A 15,283-nucleotide genomic window follows, 5' to 3' on the forward strand; every position below is an offset into this window, starting at 1 on the left:
CTCACAGCCATACAACTGTCCAACTAGGCTGTAGTAGCACCTAATTGGTCTCACCAAAGTTTCAATCCACTTTATTCAGTCCTGCACTGACTTAACACTGATATTAGTATTGCTAAATAACTTTTCCTAAGGTTCCATCTTTCATCACATGAACCGCCCTCTCAAATATCCAACACTTCGATACAATTCCCTGAATACAGCACAAATTCCTTCATCTGGCATTCAAGATCTCTACCTACTTTTCCAGGGTTCCTTCCCTCAGTTCCGATGTTTCAGCTCAGGGTTCCCATTCTGCCTAAACCAATTACACCTGAAGACCTGGGGCGGTGCTTAAACACCAGTAATTTTTCAAAGTTCTAGTGCTGTTGCTATTGAGAATGCCAGGTCTAAAACCTCTAGTGTAGCCAAATAGGACTTAGTGCTTCCTGAATATTTTCACAATTCTCTGTGTCTGTGCTTTATCTGGAAAGCTCTGTCTTATGTTTTTCCATCAAAGAACAAAGTTCTAAGGAAGTACTATCTGTAAATCTCCAATTATCTCAATAAAAATGGCAATTAAAAATGATCAATGGAGATATTTAAATAAGTGATTTAAACAGTGATTATACTGTTAGAAAATAAGCCAGATAAAAGAATTTAAATATGCCTACCCAGCCCTAAAGGGTGACTGCCTGAATATGAATAGAACATAAATGAGAGGTTACAGTGCTGCATCTGGAGTGTTATACGTAATTCTAGGCACTAAAACACTGGCTAGAGATCAGCTGGAAAACCAGAAAAGATCAATTTAACACAACAGAATAAAGGTACTGACCGAAGAACAGAGATTATGGAATTAGCTATACACTTAAAGCATCCAAGGGCAAGACTTGAAAAAGAACACAGTACAGGTTTGAATGTTGGGAAGATTCACAAAGAACTGGCAGAAGGAGGAAGGGCAGTAAGGCAAAAATAGTGTAAGAGGATGAAACAGAGACTAGGACACTTAAGAAGCATAAAGAACATCTTTTCCTTTGAGCTAGGGTTTGAAGCCTCCTACAAAAAGTGAGGGATAAAGGGCCTTCCTTCTACCTCTAGAGACCTCTAATACTGAATAAATCTCAGAAAATAACCTGTCAGGAATCAGTCAAACTAGACTATGGGAAATGGGCAAAAGGTATCTGAAGAGGACCCCTCCGATTACAACCTACCATCTAAACAAGTGCACTAAAAAGCTACGGCCCAGTCCAATCCTACACTCCTATCCAACTCTTGAGCACCTTGTGCCAGGCCCGGGGATGAGCCCTTTATATGCACTTCCTCCTTCAATCCTCAGTCTACCTCACTTCATAGAGAAGAAAACTAAGGGTCAGAGATGTTAAATAACTTGACAAAGACAGTGACAGAACTCAGATACAAACGTAAGGATGAATGAGTCCATAGCCCTCCTCTTTTAATTACTACACTCTCATGCCCAAACTCTAGAGTACAACTCACAGAAGACGGGGGGTCTAGGGCCTCATCAGAATTGATTCAGAACAAACTAGCAGGGGCAAGGGAGGTCGAAGCCGAGCGATGAAAACGGAGATGCTGGAAGAAAATAGCATCAGAGTGGCCAGGTCAGGAAACATCACCCTCTCTCTGCGGTACTCTGGTCAGGCCTATATAGTCAGTTGACCATCTACAGAAAGACAATGCAGCGACTTCTTTGTTCTTTACCTTCTGCGTTTCCTGAGAAGGGGTCTATCCAGAAGTTCATCTGCAGTGGGTCTCTGCTCAGGATCCTAAAAAGTACCAATGGGTTAGTTTTAACTTAAAGGAAATGGGCAAAATGGGATCTAAAGAGGCATTTTACTTTTTCTTACAAGGCTGTAGGTTTGCTATTCAGAGACCACTATATATCATCCTTTTTATTTAAAAAACCTATTATGTCACATTCTATGCTTCATGCTCATTACCATCAGCCCTTACATGTGAGAATGAGAATCCACCTTCCTCACTGGTTTTAACTGTTAGGGCAGTGGTTCTCAAATTTCAATATATATAAAACATAAGAATCTCCTGGAGTATCTGTTACAAATAAAGATTTCTGGGCTTTATTCACAGAAATTCTGATCCAGAAGGTCTAGTGTAAGGCCCAAGAATCTTCACCTTTTTCTTGTAAAACTTGCCCACCCCCTGGCGATTCTCACACCTGTGGTTCCTGTACTACCTCTGAATAATACTGACCTAGAGCTACACTGCAAGGCCACTGTGACATTTAGAGCTATATACATTCTGTACATCAGGAATTCTAAACTACCTCTTATTGTATACAGTTTATAAAAATTAATCTTGATTATAAAAAATGGAGCACAATTTCACAAACTAATAAAGGAAGAACTTGTTGGCTGAAGCACACAGCTCGCATGACTTGCCAATGCCTATTCATCTGAATGGACTTCTTTGGTGGCTCAGATGGTAAAGAATCTGCCTGCAATGCAAGAGACCCGGGTATGGTCCCTGGGTTGGGAAGATCCTCTGGAGAAGGGAATGGCTACCCGCTCCAGTATTCTGGCCTGGAGAAGTCCATGGACACAGGAGCCTGGTGGGCTATAGGCCATGTGTTCGCAAAGAGGCAGACACGACTGACACTTTCACTTTTCATTCACCTGAATACAGCCACAAATACATCCTACCCTGGGGACGTGGATGTGGTTTTGTGCAAGTTCCTCTGTGCCATATTCCAGACACTAAGGCTGGAAGGGAAAACAGTGAACTGAAATCAATATGCAAATCACACTTACCTGGTCAAGGCATGCATGGACCATTTGGATCAGTTCCAAAGAGTACTGGCTAGAATCAACTTCCATGGCCCGGATGCCTTGTACAATCTTCACACACAAGTTGAGTGGATTCTATGAGAAAATGATTATTGTATTGTCCTTGGTTATATAAAGATGGCATTACAATCTACCAGTAGGGCCTTTGAGATGTCTGTGATTATCATATAAAGAAACGGCAATAGCTGTAAATTAGGTCTGACTTCTTTTTACAACTATCAGTATATTTCACTACTATTATCAGAGAGAATGAAACCAACTGGCCAACACGGAGGTATGACTACGTGACCAACAGAATAATATTCAGAGTATATTATAATCTGACCCCTCAAATGACTCCCAAGAAAAAGGAAAGCAAAGTTAGCTATGCTTCTTGGCTTTAAGTATCTCCTTTGCCAACTATTTTGGCTCCTGATTTATATATCCTAATAATGGTCAGGTGATACTCTGCTGCAAAAGACAAGGCAGTGAATAATAAGCTGACAGTAATAAGAAATTATTATAACAATGCTACCACCACCTTTACTGAAGATCACTATGTAACATAAGTTGCACATATGTTTTTTAACTCTTGTAAACACCACACAAGGTTATCATCACCAATTCAGAGACGTAAAGTAACCTGCCCAAGACTACACAAACAGTAAAAAGACGGAGCTGTGATTCCAACCAAAGTCTGTTTGACTCCAAAACTCATTTTCCTTCCACTATATTATTTAAGAAAATAAACTTCAGGACTTAGAAAAATAAACACGTCTCATAAACGGCCAAAGAACTTTGCATTATCTTAATTTGCGTTTTCATATACATTAAAGAGCAGTTCTATATACGTATCTTTTCCCTTGTTATTGACAAAAGAGAGAATCAAAGAGATGAGGTGATCTGCCTAAGTTTTCTGGTTTGTAGAGGATATTGGATGTGAATCCACTTGTGCTACTCAAACTGTGGTCCATGAACAAGCATCAGAATCATCTGAGAGTGTCAGAAATGTAGAATACCAGGACTAGATCCAGACACACTAAAACAGAGTCTGCGTTTTAACAAGATGCCCAGGTCATTTCCTATGTATATTAAAGCTTGAGAAGCACTGCTTAACACTAGGCTTTACTTTAAGAAGAAAAGAGACTTAAAGGTATTTGTTGTTTATACAGTTAAGTTTTTAGTAAAACTAAGAGTCAGTGTGTAATCTTTCATAAAAAAGACCAAAACACTTTAATGAGTATTATATAATTTGCCTTAGCTTTTATAAAACGATGCAGCTGAAGTATAAGAAATGAAATGGCTTATCCAAACCGCTGCATCAGACAGTCGATCCTAGAGTCAGTTTTAAAATTATAGTCAATGGATTCAAGGCATGCTCAAACTACTTGATTGTTTTTCAATGGGGAATTCAAGTTGGAAATAAATCTTGTCTGTAGTACTTTACAATACACTACTAAGCCAGTGCCTGAACATTGGTTATTATTTTGCCTACAGTTGATTTCTGTTCAAGAAGTCAGAAGCTCAGGGATAAATGAAGTTGATTCTCTCAACCAAGTTGTACCACTTGCAAGGACAATGTAGGGATCAACTTACTGTAGCATCAAATGTTCTCTTCAGTGTAAGTAATTCAAAAATGACACAGCCTACTGCCCAGATATCAGACTTGAAATTGTATTTTACTCCTTGGCAGAGCTCTGGAGACATATAATATGGCGTTCCCACAAGCTGAACAACAAAGAAAGCAATCAAAAATTAACTTCTTTTCTGAAGTAACTATATTAATATTTTAACAACTAAATTAAATTTCCCAGGAGTTAGTGATACCTATAGAACATTCATCAGCATATCCCAAAACATTCCTATCAAACAGCATATCCCATCATCATTCTGAGCTGATGCCACTCTGGGGAGAAATCTTATTCATATCAAATGTCCTGGGCCAGTTATAAAGAGACAATCTCCGTGGTGAAGACCTGTGGTAACTTGGGAGGCAGAACAGCTCTGTGATTCCTGGATCACAGAAGATTTAGGCATTCAAGGACCACTGAAGACTTCAGAGACTTGAAAAAAGCATACTTGGTAAAAGTTCACCAATGGAAAAAAAAAAATACAAAAACTGGTAGCAGGAGATGGTAATTGAATAAAGGGGTTTAAAAGTTCTAACTGAAACACACAGTAGTGAAACTCTGAACAACTCAATTTAACATCTGTAATACTAACACAGTGAACTTCTTCCAAATTCAAAAAGATCTTCTGAGTTCAAGAATGTGTTGGAAGGAAATAAATGTCCTGAATGGAGGTCATGTCTCTCCCAAGATGAGAGACAATGAGTACCCAAGAAATTCTAATAACACTGACAGCCATCTTTAATAAGGAAAGCAAAGCAATTTTCAGACGGCTTACATGGCATTTATTTTATTGGGTTATTCTTGATGAGAAAAATCCATGCAAGGGCATGACTACTTCCTCAGAAACTCAATACAGCAACATCATACAAGCAGACTGAGTCCCTGAAGCAGACTCCCAACCCTGGCTATCAGTATCCTTGGATGTTTCTAGCTTGCTTGCAGGGATATCTCAATATTATTAAAAAAAACCAGGACAAAATTAGTATTAGTAACTTACATTTTCAAGTTCTGACAGAGCACTGTGAAACCAGAAGAGTAATAATTGGGTTTTATAAGTCCTAAAAGGATCAGATCACTATCATCAGAGATCAATTTATGTCTACTCTTTACCAATGGTCTTTCATAGGATCAGGTGAGAAGGGAGCCCTATGGTGCAGACTGTGTATCATATTAAGGGTGAGATTGTTTTTTGGGCATCAGCCTTTATTTTTGTAATATAGGGTTTCTGAACCAGAAAAAATTCAAAGGAAACACAACAAGAGACGTCTAACATTCGAAGCTCAAAACATTAAAAGAGAGATAAAGTGAGATCTACTAAAGATCCTAAGCTGGAAAAAATGGTAAAGCATTTTATTGCTTTTAGAAAAGTCTTGAGTTAGGGTTGGAAAGGGCAATGATGTTTGAGCTGTTATGCGGACAATGGCTCTTAAAAACACCCGAGCAGGTAAATACCTGTTAGTGGGTCTAGGAAAAAGACTCCTTTTATAAGCATGACTTATAAAAGACTTGCTTTATAAGTATGAAGAACTTGCAAAAACATCGAGAAAAAGCATGCAAGATTAGGGGGTATAGTTATATCTCAAGGTGCAAGAAAGGAAAAGAAAAAAAAAAGTCAAGGGGGAATTCCCTGGTGGTCCAGTGGTTATCAGGACTTTACTTAAAGTCCCTCATGCTGTATGGCACCACCAAATTTAAAAAAAAAATTAAAAAATTAAAAAAGCCCAACTAAGTTAATGATAACACATACTTACCGTCTCAGCCATGGAATACTCAGAATTTAGTTTCTTTGCTAGGCCATAATCTCCAAGTTTTATCAGGTTTGCCTTGGTCAGAAAAATATTTAATGTCTTTATATCCCTGGGAAAAAAATGCTGTATATTAAACCCATACACTAAACTGTTTTATCTCATCTACCTTCCCACCCAAAATTAGTACAAAATAAACGAGTGTGTTACCACTTTTCAGGCTGTTATAGAATCCAAAAGAGTGTTCATTACTTTTTCATACATTTTAACACTGAGAAGGGAACTTGGGGAAGTAGAGGCAGAGAATTACTTCATCCTCCAGGGATTCACAGCACAGGCACATCCCCCCAAACACTAAAGTTATTAGAAAAAGTTGAAAGGTCAGATTAAAAAAATAAAAGTGCCCTAGGTAATTCCTATAAGGTGCACTGCCTCTTCAATTACCACTGGTACCTTGAATTAAGTGATATCCAGGCAATTTTAACACTGAGTTGTGTCAAAGTTTCAAATCTGTTAAGGCAAGAGAAGCACATCGGCCATACAGATCACCTAAATAAAATCACCAGCTATCTTTCTAAAGATGAACCGACCATGTGTAACACAAATAAACTGTGCCTGGTTCACACTGTGCCTTCCTTTATTGAAAAATGTGAAAAAATCAGAACAATATTTTTGATAATTTTCAAAAATAAAACAATATCCAACTGTAGCCACTCAACAACTATCAAGAACTATATGTTAAATGGACAAACCAATAAAAAAGAAAATTAGTGTATTAATATTAATCTCTAGCAGTAGTCCATGACTCATTTAAGGGTATAATGAAGTGGAAATGTTCTTACAAAGGTTCTCTCCTATAGCTAGAAGTGAATAGAAAGCTAACCCTGGTCAAGATCTGGTAAAACTGCATAATTAATTGTAAAACAATGAATAAGCTTTTTACTTAAATTAAAAACAAATGCCAATTTTATTGCTCAGAGAAAACATTTACTGTGAATTCCAACCAGTCTAATACAACTTTTATAGTGGTCTTCTAGTCTGTACTGATGAATTAATGAACTCACCTCTAAAATAAAGAGATGACTGAGTAGTACTAAGCTATTGAGGAGACTCTTCCTAGATCACAAACAGTTTAACTTCAGGAAGTGAAGATAACGCCCCTCATTACTCACTCTTTCCTTCCTAAATCATTATCAACGGAAAAGCCTTGACTGTTTAATCAAAAAAATAATAGTGCTGATGGGAGGTACCCAAGGTGGGGGTTGGATTGATAGAAAAGAATCCATCCCATATTCTTTCACTCATTACCTATGAAGGATCCCAGCTTTATGGATACAGCTCACAGCTGAAACAATCTGAAATAGGTACCATACCACCATCTGCAGAGAAAAAATAAATTATACTTGGACTGGAAACAAACAAAAAATACCATTTAAATAAACACACGCACACACACACGCAATAAAGAAAACTGCAACTAGAGGTTATGATTCAACATGACTTGACATTTCTTGCTTGTAGGTTGAGTAGGCAAAGAAAAGTGGTAGGGAAAAAAAAAACCAGCAGATTATCATAAAATAGTTTGAATGTTGTTATAAAATATAGTATGGTGAAGCAGACTTGTGGAAAGAAATCCAGGAAGAATGCAAAGGTAGAGAAAACTGGGCATACCAGTATGCAGTAATAGAACCGGGAAAGAAAGCCCATAGAGAATCATGATGTGGAGGTAAACCGTTTAGGAAGCAGCTATAGACAGCTTCCTTGTTAGAGGTTTCCTTTCTCATGAATATCAATCAGAGCCTGGAAGGAGTATGAACAAAAGGAAAAAAAACACTCTTCATTGTTGGAAGAGTAAATACAGAACCAGAATGCAAGAATCACAATACAATTCTAGCTTCCTTTCACAGAAATATGAATTACCTCTTCCTCAAACAACTTGTCCTTCTGACGAAGGATTTTATCATACAGGTTCCCTCCTGCAATTAAATAAGAAACAGGTTTGAATTGCTTAACAGAGATCAAAGCTACTGGGATTTTAACAGGTGGTATAGCAAGTAAAATATTCTGCATGACTGTGTGCGTGCTCAGTTATGTCTGACTCTGAGACCCCATGGACTGTATCCAGCCAGGCTCCTCTGTTCATGGGCTTCTCCAGGCAAGAATACTGGAGTAGGTTGGATTTCCTCCTCCAGGGGTCTTCCTGACCCAGGGATCAAACCCTCATCTCCTGCATTGGCAGGTGGATTCTTTACCACCAAGCCACCTTGTTCTGCTTCCTTTTAAAAGATATCCCCTCTTCCTTCCAGCTCTTCACATGGGTACAAAACTTCCCATCTGTCAAGGACTATATCTGAAATATTCTCCAAAGATTCCCCTCCCTAATAGAAGAGATTCAGTATGAAAACAGGAAGTACAATATTTTTAGAAAAGAAAAAATAAAGACCATTTCTCTAGTACCCTAATTTATGAAAGTACTTTGTAAGTCTTCAAAATCGATGACTTTCTTTTCCAAAACTCCTATTGAAGGAATCTGCAATATTTCAGTAACAACTTCCACAGTCTATTAGAAGATTTGGGTTATACCTGTGAGGCGATGTTTTACAAAAATAGGTACATATCACCATCAACTTCTTTTTCTTTCCATTTCACACTAAAAAGGTTTCCCAAAATTTAGCGTAGACTCTAGATTGCTTTCAATTATTACTCCCTTTACTAACTCATTCCTTCAGAGTAAGTCTGAATTTCCTTCTCCTCTTTATTATCAGGTAACACAGATGGCAAATGATGATGGTTCGTTTTATTTCCTATCTGAAGCTATAACTTACACTGTAGTCCTAGTTAAGTTTCACAACTTCTTCACAATTTAGCAACTCAAAAGTTTCAATAAATGTACCATCCGTTCTAGTTCCTCCTAACCACAAAGGAAGTTAAGAGGCCTCTGCTACTTCAAAAATCTCTAATATAATTTCATACATTTAGGGTTGAAAACAATCACAATACACAAGAATCTAGCAAAGAAATGACAAATCTAGGAGCTTTCTCTTAAGAGATTTAAATGAAGAATATGCTTGGACCATTTTAGCATTCAGCTCAAGAATGGGCTTTGGGCGTTCTCTTAGGTAATAATGATAATAGTACAAAATCTATCAAAAATTTGCTACATATCAAGAACTACTGTAAAATAGTGCCCTTTCCCGTAAAATAGAAATGTTAAAGTTGCTGGGGCTTTATATATTCATTTAATACAATAACCCTAGGAGGTAACTACTGCTTATTAGCAAACTTACTTAAGATGAGGAGGCTGAGGCACAGAGAAGTAGTCTGTGCAAGATAATAGAGATTAAAAAGTAGTGAAGCTTAGGATATGGGTTCAGGGTCTATTTTTTAACAAATAGGCTATACAGCTTTTTTTAAAAAAAAAGCAAAGGGTTCAAAGAAATCATTTTCAGTCAGCTATGGTCTTTAGACCACCTTTCAGTAGGACAGCTTTAGCTAAAATCGTTATAAATAAATATCACCTACAAGATTTCACTATCAAGTGTCAAACCATGCTATGCTTCTAATGCCTGTCATTTCATAAGGGAAAAAACCTTGAAAAATGAGTGTAAAATTCAACTGAACAAATAATCTGAAGATGGAATTATCATCACAAAGCAAAATTTGAGTATGCAGGGGGAAAATCCCTCCCCTCATTTTGTAGATCACTTCAAAACTCTTCAGGGCCTGAACTATTTCTCTTAAACTCTAGCAGTCCATTTAAAGTTCTTATTCGTTGTCAATATGGATCTTATTTTTCTCTCCCCCTCAAGGTAAGTATAAGCAAAGGAATGTCTTGCTGGAGGAAGTCCCACTGAATTCTACCTTACCATTACAATATTCCAGCTCAATCAGCAGGGTGGTATTGTCCATGAAGTGATTGTAGTAGGCAATAATGTTGTCATGCTGCAGCAGCGCCAGAATAACAATCTCATTCAAGGCATCACGACGTTCCTTCTCAGAGAGTCGGGTCAAATCAACTTCCTTCCACACAACCAATGAGTCATCCTATAACACAGCAACAGAGGTATCGTGCTTTCCTCGAGCCTGGCAGAGAATGAATCCACACCCAGATCTCTTGATCCTAGAAAGAAAACTTCCTAGATGGGCAGAAACTGACTCCTTTTCCTCCTTTAAATAAAACATGAAGAGACTTAAAAAATTCTGCATACAACTGAGCATCAAAATTTACTGCAGGTCTAGGGAAAGCATTAAAATGTTATGTTGTTTCTACATTTAATCTACATAATGTCAATTCCAGGTAAAAATATGGGATGGAGGTAGATCTCAGAGTTTCTATTGAGGGACATTATGAAAGACTGCTAATCATGATGAGGACTGTAGTATGGTTAGACTACTGGAAAAACAGAGAACTGGAGAGTGGTTATCTATGGCTGACATTTCTTATAAAATAGACATGTTAAAATTGCCTCTAACTTTATATAGATTTCTCTAGTGATTTTCATTTATTCTTTCTAGATAAGAATAAGTCATGTCTAAGGGCTCTGACTCGATGGTCATGAGTTTGAGTGAACTCCGGGAGTTGGCGATGGACAGGGAGGCCTGGCGTGCTGCGATTCATGGGGTCACAAAGAGTCGGACACGACTGAATGACCGAACTGAACTGAAGGCCTCTGAGTTCACTTCCTTACTCTGTCACGTTCTGTGATTCTGTTTCTCCTGCAATTTTATGTTATCACATGTTTTCTTCTATTCATGAAGACTTACCTGCAGCTCCTAATATTCACTCCATTTTATAACACCTCTAATTTACTGATGTTGTTCCCCAGCTCAGAAGCATCCCCACCTAAATAACCCTCCCTGTCCTTTAGGATGGCTGTGCTGGGCCTTTGAAACTTGAGCAAAAGATCAATGAACCTTCTACTGTGCACTCCCTTAATTCCCTTCCACTGAAATATTTGTCCATTCTTTTACACTTATATACACATACAACTTAAATGCTATTTGTTACTAACAAAACTAACATGTCTTCCCACTGAAATATATGCTTCTTGAGGGAAAAATCTTCTTCTAATTAAACACCTGTAAACTCACAAAAGTAATAAACATTTGATGTTATGGATAATGCTATGCAATTCTGGGGAAAGCATAATCAAACTTAACTTAAAACAACCTTGGTAATCAAGTTCAACGCAATAATCATGGAAAGGCATGGACAAGCAGATGCGACCCTCCATTCCAGCCCAGGATTTGCTTCTAATTTAAGTGAGCAAGTCACTTAAATATACTACCTTAGTTTCTTCAACTATAAAAACAGGAATACCAAAGCTTATCTCCTCATTCTCATGAGAATACTAACAATAACTCATAATACATTAATCTTGCAACCACCTTGTTCCTCATCCATCTTTTAGACTTAAAAGTACTTGGAACACACACCAGACCTGTAGACAGATCACTGATAGAATCTCATCTTCAGCAAGCCCACACTGATGCTTAACTATTCTGAAACTAGAGTTTTAAGACTTTAGTGATCAAAGTTCATGATCAATTTTGAAAGCAGACTCCCCACTCTAAGATTTTAATCAGTATACATTCTGAACTGGGGATCAGCAATCCAAAAATCTCTTCAAAGGATTTGTATGTGTGCAATAATGGATAGGCGGGAAGGTACCTTTACATTAAGGACTTCTCAAAGTCCTTTATCCCTCCTGAAGTTAAGAACGAATGGTTTAAAATATACCAAAAAAGAAAAAAGTATTTCCCAGGCATAAACGCTGCTGGATCATCACTGATGAAGAAGCCCACACGCTACAATCTTACCAATGACCTTCAAGAAAAATCCCCGAGTGTTCATATCTGAGCTTAAAGATTTGGCAAAGCCAGGGGAGCTGCCGCGGATGTGGGAATTTTGAAGCTGTCCCCACTTCTCCACCTCTTCCTTGGAGAGATGTACGGCATGAAAGGAAGTTTTGACAATACTCCCCATTCATATACTACTCTAACTCACAGTCTCCACAGTATCCTCCTTCGATGCTCAAAATAATCTTAAAAAATACTATTTTTAAGGTACGTTGCTATTTCTAACTCCAATTTACAGACGGGAAAACTAAGGCTCAGAGAAGGTTCAATGCTTTGCTCAGTCCCCATGGTAAACAAAAACGACCGGTTAGAAAAACCAGTGCTGTTACGAACTCCTAGTACAGGAGCGGTGAGGACCCCAAGACAGACACCCCTGCGGGACCCGATCGCTGAGCGAGGAAGAGGCGGGGGAGAGCGGGGCCGCTACCTCGGTGCGGCGGTACAGCGTGGCCTCCCCGAAGGCGCCGCGGCCCAGCACACGGATGGGGATGTAGTGCAGCTCCTCCTGCTCCGCCGCGCCGCCGCCTGCTCGCGGCACCGGACCAGCGCTGGGGCCCGGGCCCGAGTCCCCGCCACCCCCGGACTCGCTCCCAAAGTCCGAATTGAGGGAGTCGCAGTGTCGCTCGTACTCGCCCAGCACCGACATGGCGGCGGCGGCGGGGACGGGACCAGCCTGAGTGTCCCCGGTGGCGCTGCGCCTCTCCCGCTTCAGACGCCGGCCCGCGGCCCCGTCAGTCCCGCGGCCCCGTCAGCCCCGCCACCCCTCGAGGTTCCATGGCGGCTCCTTCCCCCTTGGCCCGGAAGCAGTTCTGGGTGCTTCCGGCCCGGCGGGGTTTCCTCTTTTGCTGGTGGTTCCTTTAAGCCCCGGGGGAGGACTTCTTTCCCTCCAGGCAGGCCGGGAGAACGAGGCTCTGGGCAGGGGTTGGCGGCGCCCGGTGGAGACCGAATGAGACCAGATGGCTCCCGCAGGGGCAAGGGCGTCCTCCTCGGGTCTATAGACCCCTCCCCTGATTCCTAGCCTGGTGCCCAGACAGTTTTGAGGTCCAGAGGTCGTCCAGTCTCATCTTGGCGCCAGGGCTATCTCAAGGGCAGTGACTGGGGGAAGCAGGCCTTCCTCGCGTGGCACAGCGCTCTGTTTTAGAGAATTGTTACAGCAAAGATATTTTTGCGTGCGTGTTGAGTCGCAGTGGTGTCCGATTGTTTGTGACCCCATGGACTGTAGCCTGCCTGGCTTCTCTGTCCATGGGATTCTCCAGGCGGGAATACTGGAGTGGGTATCTTCCCAAACCCAGAAGTCTCTGGGTGTCTCTTAGGTCTCCCGTTTACCTCACCTCCCTTCCCTCTCCCAGCGGAAAATTCTTGCCTCCTGTCATCTGTTAGTGGGCCCAATTATTTCTTCCAGAACTACCCTGGGTCCCTGTCTTCCACACATCTTAGAGAATACTTGAAGTCAACTCTCCTGACACTCACTCCTCTCTTTCCAGATTTCACATTCTTCCAAGTGTATTTCCAAATCTTTGACCACCTGATGATCTCATGCAACATTCTTCATGCCATAAGTGCCAGATACTGTAATCGGAGGTGGGGAATCTGCAAAGCCCTCAAGTCACTAAGAGAATTGCAATACAGTGGAAAAGCGTGTTCCATCAGTTATGTGCCTTGAGCAACTTTACATCGCTAAGGTAACTTTTTAGTCGTAAAGTTATGGGAATTATTGACCTACAGAGATAACAGCTAACATTCATTATAATGTTCCTGGCACCATGCTAAAGGTTTTCTTTCCATGTGTCATTCCATTTAATCCTCATAGTATTCCCATTCTGCAAAAGGAACTGAGATAGGGGGTTAAGTAACCTACTGTTTGTTACATAGCCATTGAGGGGAGCTGGAAGTCAAAGCCCACAACAAGGCCCGGGATCTCTTTCAGAGAGCAGGATATTTGGGGGTTAAGAGAAAATCATGTAGATGGAGATCATGGTATTTGTGGGACAGAAGGAGAAGACAAGGCCTCAAATATTTATTTATATAGAATTTGACATTTCCTGTGGGCAATGGAAAATACTAGACATTTTTAAGCAAAGGAGTACGTGATCTGTGTCTCTGTATATCCTGATTTGCTGGGGGGAGTCCCAATTAATACTTTTCCCCATAGCATAGTTAATGAGTCTTTTTTCATGTGCCCAGCACAGATAATAAATAATAAGGGCATCTTGCATAAGACCAAAGCTATACTTTACAAAGAACTGATGACAACATGGAAGATAAAGACAAGAGGCCTAGAGACAGGCACTCAGGTGCTATCAGTGTAAGTGGGGAGGGGCGCCAGATTGAAGAAATCCATCTGAGAAACATTTAGAACTTTGTGATCAGTTGGGATATGGTTGGTGAAGCAAATCTGAGTCCAGGAGACTTGCATCTAGGTTTTTAAGTAGGTGGATAGTGACAGCTAACATAGGAGGAAGAGAATGGGTAGAATGGGGTGAGGGGTGTGGGAGTAATGAGCTCACGCTCCTCTGACCTCTCTCGAGTTCATCACTGTTCCTTTTCAAGTATGATATCCTACACTCTGTGTAACATTCCACATTGGGTCTGAATAGGAGGGACTTTTTTGTCTTTCTTGATCTGGATCCATTTTTTCTATTAGTGTACCCAGACTTAATGATGGTCTGCTTATACTGTGCTTGTATTTAAGCAAACCTCTTTTTCACATCCAATCTGATCCAAAGTAACACAGTTCTCCTGCCAGATCACATCACTCCTTATTTTCTTCACAATGTTTATCTTTAAAATTGATGTCTTATTTATTGTTTGCTTTGACTACCTCCATTCATTAGAACATAAGCTCCACAAGAGCCTGGATTTTGCCCTCTTGTTCACAACTATGTATCATCAGTGCCTAGAAAAGTGCTTGATATAACAAGCCTAAAATTTATTTGTTGAAAGAATATCAGGTCATTGTTATTGCATATGTACATCTCTTAAACCAAAATGCCTGACAGATAACACCCTGTTAGATTTTTTATTGGTTTCAATTCCAGGGTTCTAGACTGTACAGATAGTTTTCAATGTTCAGTTCATTCATCCAGCAAACACTAAGTACCACCTTGTGCCAGGTGCTGGGTTACAACAGAAGACAAAATAAACATGGTTCCTCTTCTCCTGGAGCTTACAGTCCATCTAAACAAACAACCAGGCAATTACAACGGTGTCTAAGTGCTATTATAAGGAAAGTACAATCTTCTAGAAAGGTGTTTAGGAGGGCCATCTT

At 40.0% G+C, this 15,283-nt stretch overlaps 1 protein-coding gene across 2 annotated transcripts in view; it reads right to left on the bottom strand.

Annotated features, from left to right (window-relative positions):
• Window positions 1–12,801, bottom strand: part of NEK9 (NIMA related kinase 9) — a 37,527-nt gene extending 24,726 nt beyond the window's left edge. Inside the window, exons 1-8 of one of the 2 annotated variants that reach the window (XM_055538683.1) lie at window positions 12,443–12,801; window positions 10,023–10,200; window positions 8,077–8,132; window positions 7,465–7,535; window positions 6,163–6,268; window positions 4,377–4,508; window positions 2,766–2,876; window positions 1,699–1,763 (exon numbers count right to left, since the gene is read on the bottom strand). In XM_055538683.1, coding sequence (XP_055394658.1) covers window positions 1,699–1,763; window positions 2,766–2,876; window positions 4,377–4,508; window positions 6,163–6,268; window positions 7,465–7,535; window positions 8,077–8,132; window positions 10,023–10,200; window positions 12,443–12,661 — 938 coding nt within the window. In that variant the 5' untranslated portion in view covers window positions 12,662–12,801. Of the gene's footprint in view, window positions 1–1,698; window positions 1,764–2,765; window positions 2,877–4,376; window positions 4,509–6,162; window positions 6,269–7,464; window positions 7,536–8,076; window positions 8,133–10,022; window positions 10,201–12,442 lie in introns of those variants that run through there. The other variant, XM_055538684.1, reaches the window with a different exon arrangement.
• Window positions 12,802–15,283: the final 2,482 nt, after the last annotated feature.

This window comes from Bubalus kerabau, chromosome 10 (genome assembly GCF_029407905.1).
Source record: "Bubalus kerabau isolate K-KA32 ecotype Philippines breed swamp buffalo chromosome 10, PCC_UOA_SB_1v2, whole genome shotgun sequence".
In the NCBI taxonomy this organism is placed as follows: Eukaryota; Metazoa; Chordata; class Mammalia; order Artiodactyla; family Bovidae; genus Bubalus; species Bubalus kerabau.